Below are 20,848 nucleotides of genomic sequence, written 5' to 3'. Positions count from 1 at the left end.
CTAGACTCCTCCAGTTTCAAATTCTGGCTTTGGGTTTCCTGTGGGGCATCAGATATATTCACTGATGGAAATCTGATGACTCAAACACGTCGCTCAAGGTAATCAACCCTGTAAACTTCTGCTAAGACCAGACGTTGAAATTCTCTTTCCTCTCTATCTCTATATTGTAATATTTCCCACCAGTTTGGGGGGATTTTAGACAAAGTGTGTGACAATGTTAAGATTTCCTGGGTCTAAGCAGACCGAACTTCCAGAAATAAGACTGCCAAGGAGCCATTACACCCAGATGCATCTGAGTCCCATTTGCCCGTTGGCCTTTCTGGAAAGTCTGTGGAACTGGGCCAGTATCAAATAAGACTTAGGGCAGAAATGTGGAGATTCTTTCCGTTTCTACCTCACGGAGGGATAGTGTTCGGTTTATGTCTCTTGATGGGCTTGGGTCTTTCCAAATCTGATCTTTCATTAACTCCTTTCTTGCTTTCCCAGAACAACAATATAGAGGTCAGGGGAGAGAAAGGGAGAGAAACAATTAGGCCAAACAACACAACACAATGTGGAAACACTTGCCTCATGTAAACCCAGTCTGGGTTGCATCTGAAATACAAATGAACCAGAGAGAAAGTATCAAACACACCAGGTGTAACAGCAGCCCTTATTTAAAAATTCTCAGTCGTTATCATTGACTGCACTAGCTGGGACTTGGCAGAGAAAGAAACACAGCTGACTCTTAACCTTGGCCAAGGTAATTAAAGGCACAACTGGATATTAAGAAACCTCTTGGCCCAAAACATGACAGGCAGGCACCTTGATCTAGCGGGGAGCTTTCTCTCTTGCCCTGTTAGGGACCCTTTGCAGAGAACCACTTAGGAAGCATTTCTAGTATCTGTGTTGAGACCTGTTTCCCTGGGAAGTCAAGTCAAGAGCAGGTACCTCATGGATCGCTCGCTGAGCTGAAGAAAGCTACTGGTATCATGCGGATTGTCCTCCTCGTTGGTGAGCTGGGACCAGCTGTCCGTGCTCTCCCCACTGCTGCTGGGAAGGTTGGGAAACTCATCGGGGGCTCTGCCTTCTGCGGACACCTCCGCCTCTGCTACCTCAAGGCCGGCACTGTAGATGGCAAGGCATCATTACCAAGAGCGGAGGCACAAGACAGAGCTTTTCACGAAGACCTTGCTGACTGCTCAGCGGGCGCGAGTCTCTGCCACAGTGAGGAAGATACCGTTGCAGACAAGCGCAGTCTTTCTTTTAGGCTGACCCTTACTCCTGGCACTCTCCGTCCCATTTTGCCTTTTTGAGATTACTCCTTCAGTTGTCCCATCACTTTATTTCATCTCCTTCTACTGACTCCCTCCAATCATTTCAAAAGCATGTCGAAACCCCCCGGGCTACCTACAGAAGAATAAAGGAGGGACGGTAGCATCTAAAATGAAGATACCCAGAGCATCGTCTCCCAGAGATTATGATCCAATGGTTCTGCCAGGAGAGCAAGAAACCTGCATTTTAAACAACCACTGCAGGTGATTTTAATGCAAGTGGCAAGTGGACCATGCTGGGAGAAAAACACCCACCCGGTTCTGGAGGTTTACCAAGTCGGTTTGTCTCTAAATGCCTCTGAACACATTTTGCATTTGTACCTTAACTTTCTTTCCCCTCTTTTTTTAAAGCTTTTATTATTTTTTTTTAAATATGAAATTTATTGTCAGATGAGGAGGGTACCTGTTGGGATGAGCACTGGGTGTTCCTGCTTCCCTTTCTGTATCATCCTCTCCCTTTGAAACCTCTGATGTGTATCAGTATTGCCTTTCTGGGTGCTTTTTTAGGTCAGGTAGCTCTCTAAAGCCTTTAACCCTTGATCTGACAGGCTTTTCTCCTTACAGCCTTTCCTCCCCGGCCTCCATGACTTTCTGCCTCTCTGGTCACACGTTGCCCGGAGCCTGGTTCCCTGGGTTTCCTTTCAGTGCCGCCATCACAGCCATGATGGATTCAGTGCCCTCCTTTCTAGTCTGTCCTGAACAATTTCCTCTACTCTCTCTCCTGCCTCTGAAAATAGCTTCTGAACTTGAACTCCGGCCAGGGCCCCTCTTCCTGCTTCTGGGGGCTCTTTTTTTTCAGCTGGTCTCCTGGAAACATCTGATCTGTCTCATTAATATTTTGAAATCAACATATCTAAAACAAATGCTAATTACCCTCCTATCCCCTTCCCATGTGCTTCTATTTCCATTGATCTTGCCTTCTCTGTGCTCATGAAATTATCTTAGTTTAGGTCGTTCTGAATTGTTAGAGTTTAGATTTGGAAAGAACCTCATAGATTTGCTGTAGATTGGGATGCAGAAGCCCAGTGAGGTTAAATGACTTGTCCAAGGTTGCAAAAAGAGTGGGTGCCAGACATTAGACCTCACGTTTTGAGACTCGTGGGCTTTGTTCCGTTCCTCCTCGTCCGGACTGTATCGTACTAGCTTCCTAACAATTGAGCCCCAACCATTTCTCTCCACTTCCAACCATACGATCCAGCAATTCCCCTTTTAAGAATTTATCCCCCCAAACCGAAAACACTAATTTGAAAAGACCAATGCGCCCCTATGTTTTCGTAGCACTACTTACAATAGCCAAGATATGAAAACAACATAAATGTCCAGCAAGAGACGAACAAAGAATATGTAGTAAATATATACAATGGAATATTACTCGGTCATAAAAAGAACAAAATCTTGCCATTTGTGATAACATGGATGGAACTAGATGGTATTATGTTGAGTGAAATAAGTCCGAGAAAGACAAATATTATATGACTTTACTTTTATGTGGAATCTAAAAACAAAACAATGCTGGAGAATCATGTAGTGAGGCTTGCAACACAGGAGGGAAACCTCGAAATTATGAAGCTTGGAGTTCATATAGGAATTGCTGTTGACACATTTGCCCCTCCTCTTCACCAGGGAGAGAGAGGAAGTGAAACAGAAAGAGCGAGAGGGAGAGAGGGAGGGAGAAAGAGAAGGGGAGAGAGAGAGAGACAAAGACAGAGAGAGGGAGAGAGAGAGATCCCTTATAAACAAATCCAAACGTTCTCTGCAGAGAGGACGAAACGGTCTCTACTTCACCACCCTGGATTGTAAACAAATAGCTCCAGAAATATAAATCTCTGCATCTCTCTAGAAGTCTCTGTCTTTAGGGCTACCATCCAGTCGTTCTTTGATTGCCAGTGCTCTTTGCTCGGAAAGCCAAATGTACAGAATTGTGAACATGCTCCTGGAACCCTTCTCCTGACACTACATACAGAGTCGTCAAAACCTAATAGCACAGGAGACAAGGACACCAACAGACTGCAGGCAAAAAGCAAGAGTGTATGTCTCAGGTGATAAGGAAGAATACAGCTGGTGTCATGGATATGGAATGCTTTTCTAGGCCATTGCACGCTGACTGTAGACAATACTGGCTGTTGCCAGCACACTGGGAATTACCATGGGGCGGACAATTACCTTGCCAAGGTTGTACCCTCCCTCAGCGAACATCCAAACAACCAGCTGATACAATGGCACGAAAGGCCTCTCATTGTCTCCCCTGGCACCAAAGAGACAGATCCTTCCACCTGTGGCATTTCCAGCAGGACGTGCTGAAGCATCCGTTGCAAACACATTTGGGGGCATCTTCTCTCTGTGCAATCTTACCTTTCCTACCTCCCTACAGATGTATGCACACCTATCTCTGGAGGGCATTCCCTAACAGATTGTCTGCCCGAAACTCCCCCTCTTAAGGTATGCTCCCAGGAGATGCAACCCAAGACACTTCGTCTCTTTCATTCAGAACAGTACCCTGGGCTGCAGAAAAGCCTAGGTAGTTCTCTTCAATCTCAGGATTCGTACCATTATCCTTTCTCCAAAAATGGATGCATTTTAATTTCTTAAAAAAGAGTTCTGATGTAGAGACTAGGACTTCAAATATATAAATTCTAGAGTTTAATTAAAAATCTCCTTAGTTGATGTGTGAACTTGTGACCTAGAAAATGTCACAAAAGCGCTGGATCCTTGCCTCTAAGATTCCTCCCCACAGCATTCTGGATAGGTACAGCCTTAAGGTGTGGCTCTTTCTCACATGCTGTGCTACTAACAGTTGCTGCAAAAAGGTTTTCCTTTCTAACATGTCGAGATTTTTCCAAACTGAACAGGGAGAAAGTGAGACAGTGGCTGCACCCAAAAAACATTTGATGAATTTAATTAAATTCAAATGAAGGAAAAGTCTATTGAAGCTAACTATTCCCCCAAAAGGGGGGTAAATAAGCCAGGTACAGAGCACAAAGGAGACGCTTCTAAAACCATCTGTTTGCTCATTTAACATGAAACTTCCGAGACTGTTTACTAAGTTAGGACCTTGCATTATTAGAAGAATTCATTCCAGGATATTTCTTACTAAAGCAGAAGCTAAATCTCAGTGATTGACAGTGAACATTCCAGGTTAAAAATGAGTCTGTCAGCATATTTTATTTTATCTAATTTCATGCTCTATTTACAGTAAATCTTATATTCTGTGTCACATAACTGGGAAGTCGAAATGAATAACGATTATCTAAAACACCGGTTTTCATTTTCTTTCGAGAGGAATATACAGCTTTGCTCATTTATTTGTGAATAATGCACAGATGTGTTATGTAGATGTATGTATATGGCCTTTCCCCCACTTCTGATTTTATATTCACACATAGAGCTTTAGAGGACCGGTTGTAATATGCTATGAAATTCAACTGTAGAATTTCTGAGTTAGCAAGGACCTCAGAAATCATCGATCCGAATGTTCCTCCAGCTTAATTTACTAGTGAACTACTGTCATACCTGATTGTACTGTGGTGCACGATTTTTGCCACGCCTGCATTCCCCCCTGTATTATATTAATAATAAAAATTGTAAGCAACCAGTTTATGTAATCTAAAATGTTTATTTTAAACCTAAATGTTTATTTTAAAAAGAAATTTTGAGTCATCACTGTAAATAGAAAATAGAAATCACTTGCCATAGGTAGAAGGTAACAATAAACATGGAACTATATTTACAAGCTCTCTTTCCAATGGGTCATGTCATTGTTTAGTTATAAAAAGTTCATTGAAGGGGGAAATCATGACAATCAAGCATCTACATTTTAAATATTTAATTTTAACTTTAAAGCATAAAAATGTCCTTAGTCACCAATCTTTAAACCAATGGATAATTTAGAAGTGTGTTGATAATTTCCAAATATTTGGGGGGGATTTCCTAGATTTATTTTTTTTGTTATTGATTTTATTTAATTTCACTGTGATCACAGAACATACCCTGTAATATTCAAAACAGTATACTGACTGCAGAAAAGTCTATGTAGTTCTTCCATTTTAAAAAAATTTATTAAGACTTTAAAAAAAATTTTTAACGTTTATTTATTTTTGAGAGACAGAGAGAGACAAAGCACGAGCAGCAGAAGGGCAGAGAGAGAGGGAGACAGAGAATCTGAAGCAGGTTCCAGGCTCTGAGCTGTCAGCACAGTCCCTGATATGAGGCTTGAACTCATGAACTATGAGATCATGACCTGAGCCGAAGTCGGACACCTAACCGACAGAACCACTCAGGTGTCCCTAGGAGTTACTTTATGGCTTTGTGGTCCACTCAGGTTAATGTTTCAAGTACACTTGGAAAAAAAAAGTGTATTCTCAGAATAGATGAACATAAGGGAAGGGAAGCAAAAATAATATAAAAACAGGGAGGGGGACAAAACAGAAGAGACTCTTAAATATGGAGAACAAACAGAGGGTTGCTGGAGGAGTTGTGGGAAGGGGGATGGGATTAATGGGGAAGGGGCATTAAGGAATCTACTCCTGAAATCATTGTTGCACTACATGCTAACTCATTTGGATGTAAATTAAAAAACAAAAAGTGTATTCTGCTGTTGTTGGAGTGTTTAATTAGTGTTAATTAGGTCAACTTGATAGAGAAGGTTGTTCAAATCTTGTATATCGTTATCGATTTTATGTCTACTATTATATCAGTTCCTGAGAGAAGGGTGTGAGATTTCCAATCCTGATTGTAGATTTGTCTATTTCACCCTCCAGCTCTATCAGATTTTGTTTCATGTAGTTTGCATTTTGTTATTTAGGTGATTACATATTTATAATTACCATCTTCTTGATGGATTGGGCTCTCTATCATTATAAAATATCCCTCTTTATCCCTGATAAAATTTCTTGCCTGAAGTCTACCCAGTCTGCTATTAATATGCCTACTTCATATTTCTTATATTTCTTTTCCCATTCTTTTACTTATTACCTATTTATGTCTTTATGTTTGAAATACATTTCTTACAGACAGTTATAGTAGGGTTTCACTTTTATATTCAGTCTGAGGAAATGTCTTTTTAATGGAAGTATTTAGACCATTGAGAATTAATGCAATTATCAATATGACTGGGTTTATTTTATTTTTTTAACGTTTATTCATTTTTGAGAGACAGAGAGAAATAGAGTGTGAGTAAGGGGAGAGACAGAGAGAGAGGGAGACAGAGAATCTGAAGCAGGCTCCAGGCTCTGAGCTGTCAGCACAGAGCCCGACGCGGGGCTTGAACTCACAAACTGCGAGACCATGACCTGAGCCAAAGCCGGACACTCAACGGACCGAGCCACCCAGGTGCCCCTGACTGGGTTTAAATATATCATCTTGATCATTGTTTTCTATTACTCTCATCTGTACTTTGTTTCTGTTCTCCTCTTCTCCTGCATTTCTCTGGGATTAACTGAACACTTTTTAGCATTCCATTGTATCTCCACTATTGGTTTATTAACATAGCTCTTTGTTTTATGTTTTTAGTAGTTATTCCAAGGTATACAGTATCCATCCAATTTATCACAGTCCAACTTCAGATTACATTACACAAAGTCACACAGAACGGAAGATTCTTAGGAAAGTATATTTCCATTTCCCCCTCCCACCCTTTGTGTCATAACCGACATATATTTTAGTTCTACGTGTCATAAAATATTTTTTTTCATTGTAAGCAATTATATTTTAAAGAAACTTTAAAGTAGAAAAGGTGTTTTATATTTACCTACCTACTTCATAGTTGTGTAGTCCAAGTTTCCATCAGTATCGTTTTTCTTTAGCCTAATGACTTCCATTATTAGCATTTCCTTTTGTATAGATCTCCTAGCACATGTTCTCTAAGATTCTGCTTGCATAAAAAGTTACTCTTTAGCCCTTATTCTAAAAAAAAAAAGGCTTTATTTTTTCAGAGAAGCTTTGGGTTCACAGTAAAACTAAGTGGAGAGAACAGAGAGTTCCCATGTGCCCAGCCCCTGCACACCACAGCCTTCTCCACTGTCAACATCTCACACCAGAATGATACATTTGTTACGATCAGTGACCCTATATTGACGCATCATTATCACCCCAAATCCATAGCTTACATGGGTTCACTTCCGTGTTGTACACTTTATGGGTTTGGACAAATGTATAATGACATGTATCCACTGTTATAGTATCACGCAGAATGGTTTTATTGTTCTAAAAACCCTCTGGATTCCATCTTGTCATCCCTTCTTCCCTCCTAACATCTGGCAACCACTGAGCTTTTTACTGCCTTTTCCCAGAATGTCGGAAGGTTGGAATCATACAGTATGTAGCCTTTTAGATTGGGTTCTTTCACTTAATATGCATTTAAGTTTCCTCCATGTTTTCTCATGGCTTCATAGCTCATTTATTTTTTGTGCTGAATAAACCTTCCATTGTCTGGATGTACCAGAACTTATTGATCCATTAACCTGCTAAAGGAAATCTTGGTTGTTTCCAAGTTTTGTCAATTATAAGTAAAGCTGCTGTAAAATCTTATGTGCGGGTGTTTGTGTAGACATAAATTTTCAACTCCTTTTGGTGAATACCAAGGGGCGTGACTGTGGGATCATATGGTAAGTGTATGCTCATTTTTGTAAGAAGCTCCCAAAGTGTCTTTGAAAGTCGTTGTGCCATTTTTGCATTCCTACCAGAAATAAATACGAAGTCTTGTTGTTGTACATCTTTCTCAGCATTTTGTGTTGCTTGAGACACAAACAACACATTGGTTGTTTTCATTTGACATTTGCCTAATAACATATGATATTAAGCATCTTTTCACATGCTTATTTGCCTTCTGTATGTCTTCTTTGATAAGGCGTCTGTTGAAGTCTTTTGGCCACTTTCAAAATCGAGTCGTTTGCTTTCTTATTATTGAGTTTTATATATTTTGGATAACAGTCCTTTATCAGGTATGTCTTTGGGAATATTTTATCACAGTGTTCAGCTTGTCTTCTGGTCCTCTTGACAAGCGCCTTTCACACAGCCAAAGTTTTTAATTATTTTTTTTTCAACATTTATTTATTTTTGGGACAGAGAGAGACAGAGCATGAACGGGGGAGGGGCAGAGAGAGAGGGAGACACAGAATCGGAAACAGGCTCCAGGCTCCGAGCCATCAGCCCAGAGCCTGTCGCGGGGCTCGAACTCCCGGACCGCGAGATCGTGACCTGGCTGAAGTCGGATGCTTAACCGACTGCGCCAGTTTTTAATTTTAATGAAGTCCAGTTTATCACTTAGTTTTTTCATGAATCACGTCTTTGATATTCTATCTAAAAAGTCGTTGCCAAACCCAAAGCCACCTAAATGTTCTACTATGTCATCGTCTCAGAGTTTCATAGTTTTATTAAATTTTACATTTAGATCCATGGTCCATTTTGGGTTAATTTTTGTGAAGGGTGTAAGTTTTGTTTCTAGACTCTCTTTTGGCAGGTGAGTATTGAGTTGAAAAGACTCCACTTTTCCCACTGTTTTGCCTTTGATCCTTTACCAAAAATCAGTTAACTATATTTTGTGTGTATCTATTTCTGGCATTTCTATTCTGTTCCATTGATCCATTTGTTTATTCTCTTGCCAATGTTACACTGTGTTGATAACCGCAGCTTCACAGTAAGTCTTGAAGCCAGGTGATGGCAGCCTGACTTTGTTCTTCTTCTTAAATATTGTCTTGACTGTTCTGGGTATTTTGCCTGTCTGTATGTACTTTGGAATCATTTTGTTGATATCCACAAAATGATGAGCTGGGTTTCTGAATGGGGTTACATTAAATTTATAAATCAAGTTAGGAAGAACTGATATCTTGACAATATTGAGTCTTCTTATCCATGGATAGCCTTTATTTTTTGTGAGGTGAAGAACACTAAGGTGGCAGGTTTTTTTCCTTCTGCACAGGAAAGATGTCATTCTTCATCTTTTAGATTTCCTTTTTTCTGATGAGGAACCTGCAATTTTTGTGTTCCTCAGTATGTAAGTTGTTTTTCCCTCTGAGCTACTTTTAGGACTATTTCTTTGTCGTTGGTTTCTAATAATTTGGTCATGATGTGCTTGATGTGGGTTTTTGTTTATCCTGCTTAAGATTCACTGTACTTCTTGATTTGTGAATTTATAACTTTCACCCAATTATAGATTCAAGTGTACCTTTAAATATTGGAACATGTTTGTAATAGCTATTTAAAGTCCTTGTCTGTTAATCCCATTACCTCTGTAGTTCCTGGATATATTTATGCTGACTGATTATTCTATGGGTTATGGGTGACATATTTCTGCTTCTTTGTATGTGAAACATTTTTTTAAAATTGGATATTATGCTGTAAATTTATGCTGTTGAGTGCTGGATTTTGTTGTATTTCTCTGAAGGGCATTAGACTCATTCTAGGTTAAATTAGTTTTAGTTCAGTTTGATCTTTTCAATGTTGAGTTACAAGTTTTATTAGAACAAGTTTAGATTAGCTTTTATTTTTTAGGGGTAAGTTAGCCTTAATTTTATAGCGTGATACTTTTGGGGGTCTCTGCTAAATGCTGCATGTGTTTAACATGGGTTCTCTACTCCGCTGATTGGAAATAAACTTCTCCAAGTCCCATGTGAATTTGTGGGATTCTTCAGCTCACAGGTCTTTGGCTTCATGGGTTTCACATATACATGCAGGGTTTAGCATTCACCAACAGGCTCAAGAGGATCCCTCTACAGACTTCTGGAATTCTTTCTCTGTGTGGCATCCTCTAATCTCTGACTCCTTAACTGAGAGTGTCTTCTGAGCTTTGTTCAGGCTGTCCTCTTTGCACTGTTGCCTAAAAAGGGAATCTAGGCAGAAATTTGGGGCAATTACTGGGGTCACGATGTTTCCTTCCCTACTTTCAAAGTGCTGTTGATTGTACAATGTCTAGCAACAGTTGTTTCATATATTTTGCCCATTTTTCTAGTTGTTTACAGAAGCAGGGTAAATTTAGCTTTAGTTACTCCATTGTGGGTGGAAACGAAAGTTGTTTTACACTTACTTTTACTGTAGTTCTCTCTGCAAGTATGCCATTGAAGTCTTTATTCCAATGACCTTATTTTTTAAGTAATTATTTTTCATAACAAAGGCTATAATTTCAGTAATTATATTTGTCTTCCTTTAGTATTTGACTAATTTTCAAGTCTACTTCATCTATTTTAATTGTAGTTTATGCTTGCTCTTGGTTTATATGCCTCTTTAAATATTTAAGGTATATTTATTTTATAGTCTGTATCTAATAATTCTAATATCTGAAATCCTTATTAGGGTTAATGCTACTGTTTGATGTTTGTACTAGGTGTTGTTTACGGTGCTTTGATTCCTTGTGTATCTTGTAATCTGAGTTTTTGAATGCTTATTTAATGGGGCTTTATCTATTGAAGTCCTTTGAGACTTGGGCTAAAATACCCAGAGATTTATTGTTTCTTCCACCAAGGTCTCATCATGTTATTAACCTGAGATTGCTTTAAGGTAATTTACCAACTTAGGGTTTTCTTTTTTTTTTCTTTCTTTCTTTTTAGAAGTTTGCTATATCATATTTATTTATTCAAATTTTATTTTTTTAAATTTACATCCAAATTAGTTAGCATATAGTGCAACAATGATTTCAGGAACAGATTCCTTAGTGCCCCTTACCCATTTATCCCATCCCCCCTCCCACAACCCCTCCCGTAACCCTCAGTTTGTTCTCCATATTTATGAGTCTCTTCGGTTTTGGCCCCCTGCCTGTTTTTATATTATTTTTGTTTCCTTTCCCTTATGTTTGGGAGGATGCGGAGAAAGAGGATCTCTTTTGCATTGTTGGTGGGAATGCAAACTGGTGCAGCCACTCTGGAAAACAGTATGGAGGTTCCTCAAAAAACTAAAAATACAACTACCCTATGACCCAGCAATTGCACTACTAGGCATTTATCCGAGGGATACAGGTGTGCTGTTTCGAAGGGACACCCGCGCCCCTATGTTTATAGCAGCACTATCAACAATAGCAAAGTATGGAAAGAGCCCAAATGTCCATCGATGGATGAATGGAGAAAGAAGATGTGGTATATATATATATATATATATATATGGAGTATTACTCTGCAATGAAAAAGAATGAAATCTTGCCATTTGCCATTTGCAACTTAGGGTTTTCTGAACCAGAGATAGTGTAAGTTAGAACCTCAAATATGCATTAGGGAAGCTGTGGTTATACATACTTAGGGGATTTTCCCCTTTCTACCTAGAGCCCTAACCCTAAAAGATACATCTTCTTCTTTACTCCTTTTCTGGTGAGTGAACTTTTTTCCTAAGTTTGTACTTTTTTTTCTGAGGACATAACCCTTCAGGATATGGAGGTTGGTGTCATTTCTAAGTCTTCATCATTCATGGACCCACAGTATTATTTCCTGGTTTTCTCTAGCTTTTAGGAAATGAACTGGTAGATTAGGGAGACTAGTAAGAGCAAGCACAGACCTAACTTTAGTCTATGACTTTTGTTTCCAAATCCTTTCATTTTCTGCCTCTGAGATTGTCATCATTATTGGTAACACTGTTAAGGTCAGCCCTGTATTCAAAAGGATATTTATCATATTTAATCTAGGACTTTAAGGTGGTCTGTGGGAGGATTTTTTTTAGACTAGCTAGAACACCAGTGCTGCTTGAAATGCAAATGCACATCTTCCCCTTCAATTCTTCGCATGGCTGGCTCCGTCTTCCCCTAGGTCTCATCCAAATGCCCACATTCTATCTTAAGTAACCACTTCACCCAACCAGTTGCTCTCTGTCACATTACTCTCTTTATTTTTCTCTCATAACACGCCGTAATGATCTTTTGCCAAAGGGTTCTTTCCACGCATGTTTCCTGTCTCTCCCACTGGTGTGTAGGACCCATGACAGCAGGTACTAAACCTCTACTTTCTACTGTGTGTTTTGCCCCAGGGGCAGCGTGTGCCACAGAATGTGCATGTACATGCTTGGTGGATGAATAACTGTTTTCTTGAAGCCTATGTAAATAAAAACACAACACAAAATATATTCCTGAAAACATCAGATTATGCCAACGAAGGCAACATGTGAATGCTCGGGATTCTTAGTTTGGTGTTTCTGCCTTGTGATCCCAAATTATTGAAAAGTTAGATCATTGCTCTTCAATAACCTCAGAGGGGGCAGCTGAATTAAGAAGACATCGCTGCCCACCAGTACAATACCATTTTCCCAGAAATCAAGAATCGGGCTGTCCTAAATTATTTACTTTATTTATGACTGAGGGACTATTCAGGTATCTGGACAAATGTGACAGCTTCAAACCCAACAAGTATTTTCATTTGGACATGGCTTCCATAGTGAATTCCGAAACTGTTACTCTGTCTTTTCAAATAAAAAAGTAAGAAAGTGAATTTCATTTCAGTGTGTTGAGCCTTTGTAACATTTTTAGCAGAGTTATGAAAATGTCCTTCAGAAACTAGCCTAAAAACATTTTTAGGACATGACACCTCGCCATGACCAGACAGAATCAAGTGTTGTGTCACGTCCTTCCCTCTGTGTGTAGGTAGGAACTCTTTCACAGGGAGTTCAGTTCTCTATTTTGACATATCAAATCCCCTAATAATAACCCTGAGCTTAGAAAATGTGATCCAAATAGAACGATTTCCCCCCCTTGTAAATCATAGTAATTCTGCTTTAACAAAAAGTTCACGCCGTTCACAACAGGTTTCTCGTGGGAAAAAAAAATTCTCTTGAAATAAAGGCAATCATACACCCTAACCCTGAACAGCAACAACCATAAAGGGAACGTTTATTGAGTACTTCTAATGGGTTAGGCACTGAGTTAAGAGCTTTATTCCTATAGCTTACTCACCTAAACTGCCATAGAGAGATTAGGGAACTTGCTCAAAGTGACACCGTTACCAGGTTAGTCAGTAGAGTTCATGTTCTATAACAATTCTTCATATTGCTTCACAAAGAAAAATATATTCGACGTCCTTACGTTTTGGAAGCAGATTCAGCTCCTGAATTTCTAAGGATGATGGCTCTACATTTTCGTTTCTTTTGTTCTTGGAAAACCAAATCAGAAATCCATACCATGAGTTGAGAGAATATGTGCTTGAGTCATTATATGGAATCCAAACTTAAATCAGTTGGAGGCCTTATTCATACATATTTCCCAAATAGTTTGAAAGTTCCCAGGTTGTACCTCTTTTAAGCATAAGGTTAGTGACCTTTCACTCAACAATGTATAATGAATGTTACTTAACTTCATTGACAATCACTATTTGGTTTGAGCCTGAAACCATGCATCTTGTTGAACTACTAGTTCACAAATGTTTCCTCACTAGGTAACTTTCTTCAGCTAAAAATTGCAGCTGGTTTATGACGATGGCGAAGAAGATTCAAAGTCAGACACGTGGAATCTAAAATAAGACTTTTCCATGTTCGTATATCTCACCTTAAGGGAATTCTAAAGAATTACACATTGGCCCTTTTGTTTCTTCAACTCTTTGATCTAAAGTGAGGTAGGGTACTCCTATAAGACTTTGGTAAGTATTGTCTAGAGCTGGAGAATTACTGATATATATGAACTTGTTTTGGTCCGCTTGGTCTGTATTTCATTTCGCTTAACCTACACTCTTTTGCTTGTGGGTTTTCATGCTTTCCTTCTCTTGAATTTTCCTAGGATTTTATTCAATTGGAAAGTTAAGTTCTCAGCACTAAGAGGCTAAGAAGGAAATAGGTGCACCTTGACCACCATCACCTACACCTTGTAATGATGCCATAATCATAGGGAGTCCCGGCACCTGAGGACGGATCCCTTCTGCTTCCCTGGTGGAGGGAAAGTATTAGGGATTTTCCAGAGCAGCTGAAATTTGATGAAAGCTGTGTTCAACTTGTTTATTGCACCTAAACATTTTAAAATACTAGGCTCTTTGTACAATAAGCATAGGTCTCTGAAAAGACGTAGGCTATTTCTCTAACTTACGTTTTCCAAGGCTACTCAGCCTAATTTGTTTTTTTTTTTTCTGTCTTATTTAACTTTAGAGACAGAGAAACATTTTAAAATGAAGCAACGGTATTAAATACATAAGTCATGGAGATGAAAACTACAGCATAGGGATTATTGTCAATAATAGTGTAATTGTGACGTATGGTGACAGAGGGTGACCACACTTGTGGCGAACACTGAGTAATGTGTAGCTGAACTGTGTTGCACACCTGAAATTAATATAATATTGTAGGTCAACTAAACTTCAATAATAATTTGTTTAAATGATACAATGGTCCCATATTCAAGAATAGTTATGAATTTTCTACAAAAACTGGGAATTGTAAGAGGATTGACTCTTCCTTAAGCACTTGGAAAAAAAGAATTCCTTTGTCTCAAATTCAAAATGCATTGCCACTTACATTACAATCTTCTAGAAAAGAACTACTGAAATAATAAAACTCCAATGTTGCCTTGCACTTAAACTGCCATGATTATACCATGCATCTAAAGGTCTAGTATTTGTGGGACAAGATGTCCTTCCAAAGATCTTTAGAACAAAACAAAATAGAGAAACTTGAAAGGAGAGACGGTAGAGAAAAATGATACTAAAATGTTTAATGTCAGATTCTAATATTAAAACGTATTTAAATTTAACTTTTTTCAAGTGGATAAGTTGACATAACTTTCTTTTTTGTTTGAAAATTTTTATGACTGAATTTTAAAAGGTAACAGTATGGGAGATTAATTTTAATGTGGAAAACGAAACTTTCATTCTCCTATTATATAGATGAATTCAATTTGTTTTTGAAGTTTTAAAAAAATTACTTCCAGGGTCGCCTGCGTGGCTCAGTCAGTTAAGTGTCTGACTTCGGCTCAGGTCACGATCTCACAGCTGGTCAGTTTAAGCCCCGTGTCAGGCTCTGTGCTGACAGCTCGGAGCCTGAAGCCTGCTTCCGACTCTGTGTCTCCCTCTCTCTCTGCTCCTCACCCACTCAGAGTCCCTCTCTCTCTCTCTCTCTCTCTCTCAAAACTAAACAAACATTAAAAAAATTTTTTTTTAAATTACTTCCAAATTTCTATTATAAGTGCATATTAACCCAGAGAGGTCACTTGTTGTCTCAGAATTCAGTTCCTGCATCAATAAAGTCCCTCCGATTTAGACTAAATACTAAGGGAGAAGCAAAGTCCAGTCCGTGCACCCTATCTAGTCTAAGAGGTCATTCACTCACCTGGGGTTTTGGCAGGCACTCTCGGCAGTGTCTCCATCCCTCGCCACATGGGGGACTTTTCCATCTTTCAAATGCTCCTCTGCTTCCTCTAGGGGGCTGCTTTTGGAAGAGAAGTGTTCAGGTTCTCCAACACACTCTTCTCTCTGATCTGTTTCAATTTGAATTAAAGGTACATCCCTGGTGCACAGGGACCGCCTGCTGTGGCTTACAGGGACAGACCCATGGCATGAAGACGTTTCCTTTTTAGAAGCTAAACCGTTGTGGTTTGTAAGAGGAAAAGCTTTGCTCCGAGCCGACACTGGGGGATGCTTGCTTTCGGTAATGGAGTCTTTCCTCGGGTCATCGATGGACTCCTGCGCCAGAAGAGCGGGCCCACTTTGCGCCCTGCTCGAAGATGATCTGTTTGCACATCTCTCCGTTTGCCTGGGAGAGCCACCGGGAACAGGCTCAGCTGCCTCAGCATCATCCGCTATAATTTTGTTCTTTCGCATGAGGGCCTTGATGGAGTTTGCCCACGTCTCGTGAATTAACATGTTGGTGATCTGGTCGGTTCCACCTCTCCGATACAAGCAAGAGTCAGATTTGCAGAGACCGGATGAGGAAGTGCTACTGACCGGATGTACACTTAGGAAATCTTGCTGGCTGTTTTGAGTAAAGCCATCTAAGGAGCTGGCTTTGATGGGCGCGTTCACCGTTAGCCTGGCACCCAGGGGTCTGCTATCTGGCATGGATGACTGTCTGTAACACAAGGGGGATCGCAGAGAAGGTGACAGTAGGCCAACTGTCCAATCCTGGCTGCTTCGTCTGGAGGACGTGCTGTCCTTGTTTTCTCTTTCGATGTCCCTCAGCATGTACCTGTAGAATTCCTCTGTTATGCTCTCGGTGCTGGACTGCTTAGAGGGACAGCTTGGCCTCACGCTGAGGTGCTCATTTTTACGGCACGCCTGTTGCACGGCTGAATTCAGGATGCTGCTGGCATTCTTGCCTGCATAGTAATCCAGCAATAACTCAAACCCTCTTCCTTCATTTTCCATCTGGTTCACCATGAACCTGGAAAACTCCTCAGTGATGCTCTCGCAGCTGGACTGCTTGGAGACAGAGCTGGCCCTGCTAACTGGCTGACTTAGGGTACTCATGAAACCCAGGCTATTTACGTAGGCCCTGGCATTGGAGTCCTCCTCTGGAATGCTTTCACAGCTGGAAGCCTGCAGCCGGTTCCACCTGTCTCCACTGAGTAACCGGTTCCGTGGATAGCTCTGGGCTTGCCAGACGCCGTCCACCACGGAGAACTCTGTTAGGTTCATGATCTTGGCTGCCACTTCGTCTGCAAAAACACTGACCGAATCCGGGATGTCCTCGAGGTTCACGGACTCGTCCACCACCCTGTTCATCAGCTTCTCTTTAAGCTCCGGGTGCTCATCCGTTTTCCTCTTGATCTCGCTGAGCCGTGGTGGTTTGTGCTTCCTCACTGTGGCCCCGCTGGTCTGGCTTTCCTTCTTCCTCTTCAAGGATCGGCAGGATACGTTCGGGGTAACCAGAAACTCATTCCCTCTTTTCCATGCACAAAACCAGGGTTGTTTTCCATTGGAGTTGTCAAGGCAAATTGCTGCAATTTCGGTTGCCATGGAGACAATCATCTCTGCTAATTCTTCCGCAAAGTCTGTAATGCAGTATAGGTCTGCATGTTTTGCCTGTAGCGCGGATTGAGCAGGAAGGGGGAAGTCATTCCCTAACAAAGACAGGTTAACTTGAATTTCACTGTTCAGACGTGAGGTATGATTATACTTCTCCTGGGCGTTTATACTGACACTGTCCTTGGCATCCTGGGAACCTCTGCTGTACTTGCCCACTGTGAGCGTCCTCTCTCTCTCTGAAGAGGTTCTGAACTCATTCTCATTGTAACTGGGTGTCTGATGAGGCTTGTCTGGATCTTCTCCCACTGTTACTTTTAGATCTATTTCCTTGGGGGGTGTTTTAGCAGGTGAAGAATCTGGCCCCCTGGGACTACAGGGCAATTCAGACTGCAGCGTGGGACTCTTGAAGAGGCCTGGCTTTGCTGGGCCCCTCCTATCTTGCTTCAGATAAATGTCATCTAGAAGATCATTGGTAACAAGACTGGTACTCTGTGGATTGCCACCAAGTGGCTGGCCGCTGGAATGTTCGGTGGCTCTTGTCCACGCTAGACTAGCAGCCTGATCAGGTGGCTGGCAGCCTAAGTCCGTTTCCCTCCATCTGATGGTCTCATTAGCAAGGACAGTGGGCCATTCACCAAGCTGTACAAAATGCCTCATCTTCTTGAATGTGAAGCATATCACGCTGAAGAGCAGTTGGTTTGTACTTTCCATCAAGGTCTCAAGAGTCTCAGATGAATGTCTGCTAACATTGGGATCAATTGTTCTGTTTCTCTGGAGAGCTTCATCAATGGAATGCTCCAGAATAACATTGGAGAGGGTCTGTGCCAGCTCATTCCTGAGGACGTTTTCTGAATACAGGGTCTGAGGCTTTGAAGCCGTTTCTAGGATTCTCCTGCTCACTGATTCCATGAGGTCTCCAATGCTGCTGTGGGCGTCGGGCCTTGTTAAAACCAGTGCAGCCTCCTGGAGTAATACCTGTGCGATGGCCTCGCTTCCCAGCTCCATGCTGCTCCCTGTCGCCAAACCGCAGAGTGGGGGGACTGCTGCATGAGCCTCAGCTGCACACGAGAGGCCACTCGGAGCCTTCGCCTCTTCCGATTCGCCGAGGCCACAAACAGCAATGGCGCTCGCCACCTGGGTCATGCCACACAAGGCAGATGGAAAGGAGTATTCGCTGACAGAAGGTTCCTTGAGGACTTGGGATATTTGACTTTGCAGGTGGTCACCTCCCAGTGGACGGGGTGAAACCAAAGATTCTTGCTCCATTTTAAGTCTCTCTGTGGCCTGTGGACTGGAAATAGTTCCAATCACAGTGGCCGCGCAAGCTAACGCAACTTCCAGAGCGCTCTGAGGGTGTCTGCCGGAGTTCTCTCCAGAGAGGACCCCTGAGGTTTCAACAGAGACTTCCATCTCAGGCCACGAGGAGATGCCTGCCTCAGGGGCAGCATCGCTGCCATCTGGACTCTGAACGATGACGATTTTGGGGAGCTCATTCCATGACCGCGGGACCACCATACCTTTTGTGGAACAGCCACTGGGTAGCAGACCGCTCCCTACAGAAACACCGACTGCAGATTCCTGGGGTGGCGTAGGCTGCGACTGAGATAACCGAATAAACGCATCCTGTAGCACGGATTCTGCTAAATTTGTGGCATACTCCCCAGCGGTGACTTCTCCATCTTGGTGGGGAGGAAGAGAGTTTGTGCCATCTTCAGGGTCCCCTGGGTCTAAGCTGCTGCCATGCTCAGTGAGGGTACCGTGCACGGAAGGCCCACCTTTCTTAACCATCCCAGGGAAATGAACATCCCCTGGAATATATGGTGCCTGTGACTTTTCCACATGCCCTTTAAAACTTTCTGAGTAACAGTAATTTCTGGCTGGCTTCTCATTCTGCACAGCTTTGCCTGTCCACTCTGATGGCTCGGCTGATGAATCGAGGCTCTGTAAAATGGTGCCTTCTACTTTTTCCAGAGATCCTTCTGCTTTAATCAACGTGGTATGAGATCTGCTAATGCATTTGTCTTCCGAAGGATAAAGCAACTTTTTCTTGTTGTCATTCCATTCCTCCTGAGTGACTTCCTTTGGTTTTTTACTTTCCAAAACATGAGTGGAGGCATTTATATTTTCATAACCTGGTGAAGACAAAACGAGGGCCCACTATTACTTTTTGGATGGCAGGATCTCACGAGTCCAAAATAACAACCACTTTCTAAAAATGCCTTAAAGCGTCAGTTTCCCCCTTGCCTTCCGCCCCCCAAAAACAACATTTAGAGTGTTCCTTCAAGACAAATGCATCTGCAAAGGTTTCTGAGCCCCGCTCGACAAAATGGCTCTCAACGTGGGATATGAATGTAAGGGCTAGAGTGGGAGAAGAAGGCAGTGGGGAGACAAGTGCTGGTCACCTTTCTCCACCGGAAAAGGACCCCAAACAGTTGCATTTTAGAGCTTCCCAGTGCATACAGAAGGAGGAGGAAGGATGTCTACAGCAACCTCCATAGCAAGCCTTGTTGCAAACATCCGCTCTCAAGTTTGGGTAGGACTTGTCCCAGAGAGTGCCAACAGCATCTGGGATATCCCTTCTTCGGTGGCTAAGGGTGGGGAAGAGGAACACCTTGTGGACTGGACTGTATTGATCAGTCAATCAAAACCATGAATAAATGAGTGCTAAGTACTCTCCCGGGTTACTTCCTTCTGTCCTTCCCATAATTACAGGCAAGTATCATAAATATATGTAGCTACATAGAGTAACTATAACAGTGTCAGAGGCACTATTGTCCTCCCAAGTAATGGATAAAGAAACTGGGGCTCCAAAGGACTAGGTAATCAGCTCAGGCTTCACAGCCTCAAAGAGGCGGTGCTAGGATTCAGGCCAGTTTAAGTGGGCTCAACTTTAATAGGTAGCTTTATGGAAGTCTTCGGGCAGCTAACTTTCCTCCCTGTGATAGTCTTTGTCTCCTGGCGGGTGGGAGGATGTCCTCAGCATCCCCAAGGCATCTTTAGGAAGACGGAGTCACCCAACCATTAGATCTGAGTGCATTAGTCAGCATCCTCACTAGTGTTCCCTTATCCTCTCCTTCCCTCCCTAAACTCAGTAAGTGATGATGGCGATGTGTCAGCCAAACTGATGTGGCCTGAAACTCTCCTGGAATGGCGCTCATTTTCCCAGGGTGACTAATTTCAGGATGCGCATGTGTTTTCTCGGGAACTTCTCACCATTCCTGTATTCTTCCCCCTCAGTTTCCTCCTCCAGGTGCTCCGATGCGGTGAGAAAGTCTTCTTCAATTGAAGACAGGGAACAGTTTGTGTCATCTTCCACCTTCAGGATGTTTGTTTCCAGCTGGAGCTGCCGTTCCTGCACCAGTTCCAGACCGATCAAAAATTTGTTGATTTCAAAGATGATGCAGTTGGTACTGTTTGCCCTGTTCCCTCTCGCACACTGGACCAAGCAGATATCTGGCAGCCAAGGACACTGAAAGTAGAGAGAAAAAGATGCATTTATTGAAAGACAAAATAAAAAAAAACCCCATTGCTTCTGACCTTTCTTCTTCTATTAATCTTCCTTGTTATAAAGAGTGGGGGACATTTAAAATACTTGGTCTATCTTCTGGGCTGAGATTGACGGATTGCTTGAAAAAAAAATTCAAGTGATATTTGGGAACACAGGGTACCTAGGAGAAAGTCTGGCTTAGG

General features: G+C 41.7%; 1 protein-coding gene across 1 annotated transcript in view; it reads right to left on the bottom strand.

Moving 5' to 3' along the window:
* Nucleotides 1–20,848, bottom strand: part of SPHKAP (SPHK1 interactor, AKAP domain containing) — a 129,133-nt gene that overhangs the window by 10,949 nt on the left and 97,336 nt on the right. The window contains exons 7-9 of the mRNA XM_047872109.1: nucleotides 20,372–20,627; nucleotides 15,525–19,290; nucleotides 931–1,107 (exon numbers count right to left, since the gene is read on the bottom strand). Of these exons, the coding sequence (XP_047728065.1) occupies nucleotides 931–1,107; nucleotides 15,525–19,290; nucleotides 20,372–20,627 (4,199 nt within the window). The remainder of the gene's footprint in view (nucleotides 1–930; nucleotides 1,108–15,524; nucleotides 19,291–20,371; nucleotides 20,628–20,848) is intronic.

This window comes from Prionailurus viverrinus, chromosome C1 (assembly GCF_022837055.1).
Source record: "Prionailurus viverrinus isolate Anna chromosome C1, UM_Priviv_1.0, whole genome shotgun sequence".
NCBI lineage: Eukaryota > Metazoa > Chordata > Mammalia > Carnivora > Felidae > Prionailurus > Prionailurus viverrinus.
This window is presented reverse-complemented; position numbering and strand designations above follow the sequence as displayed.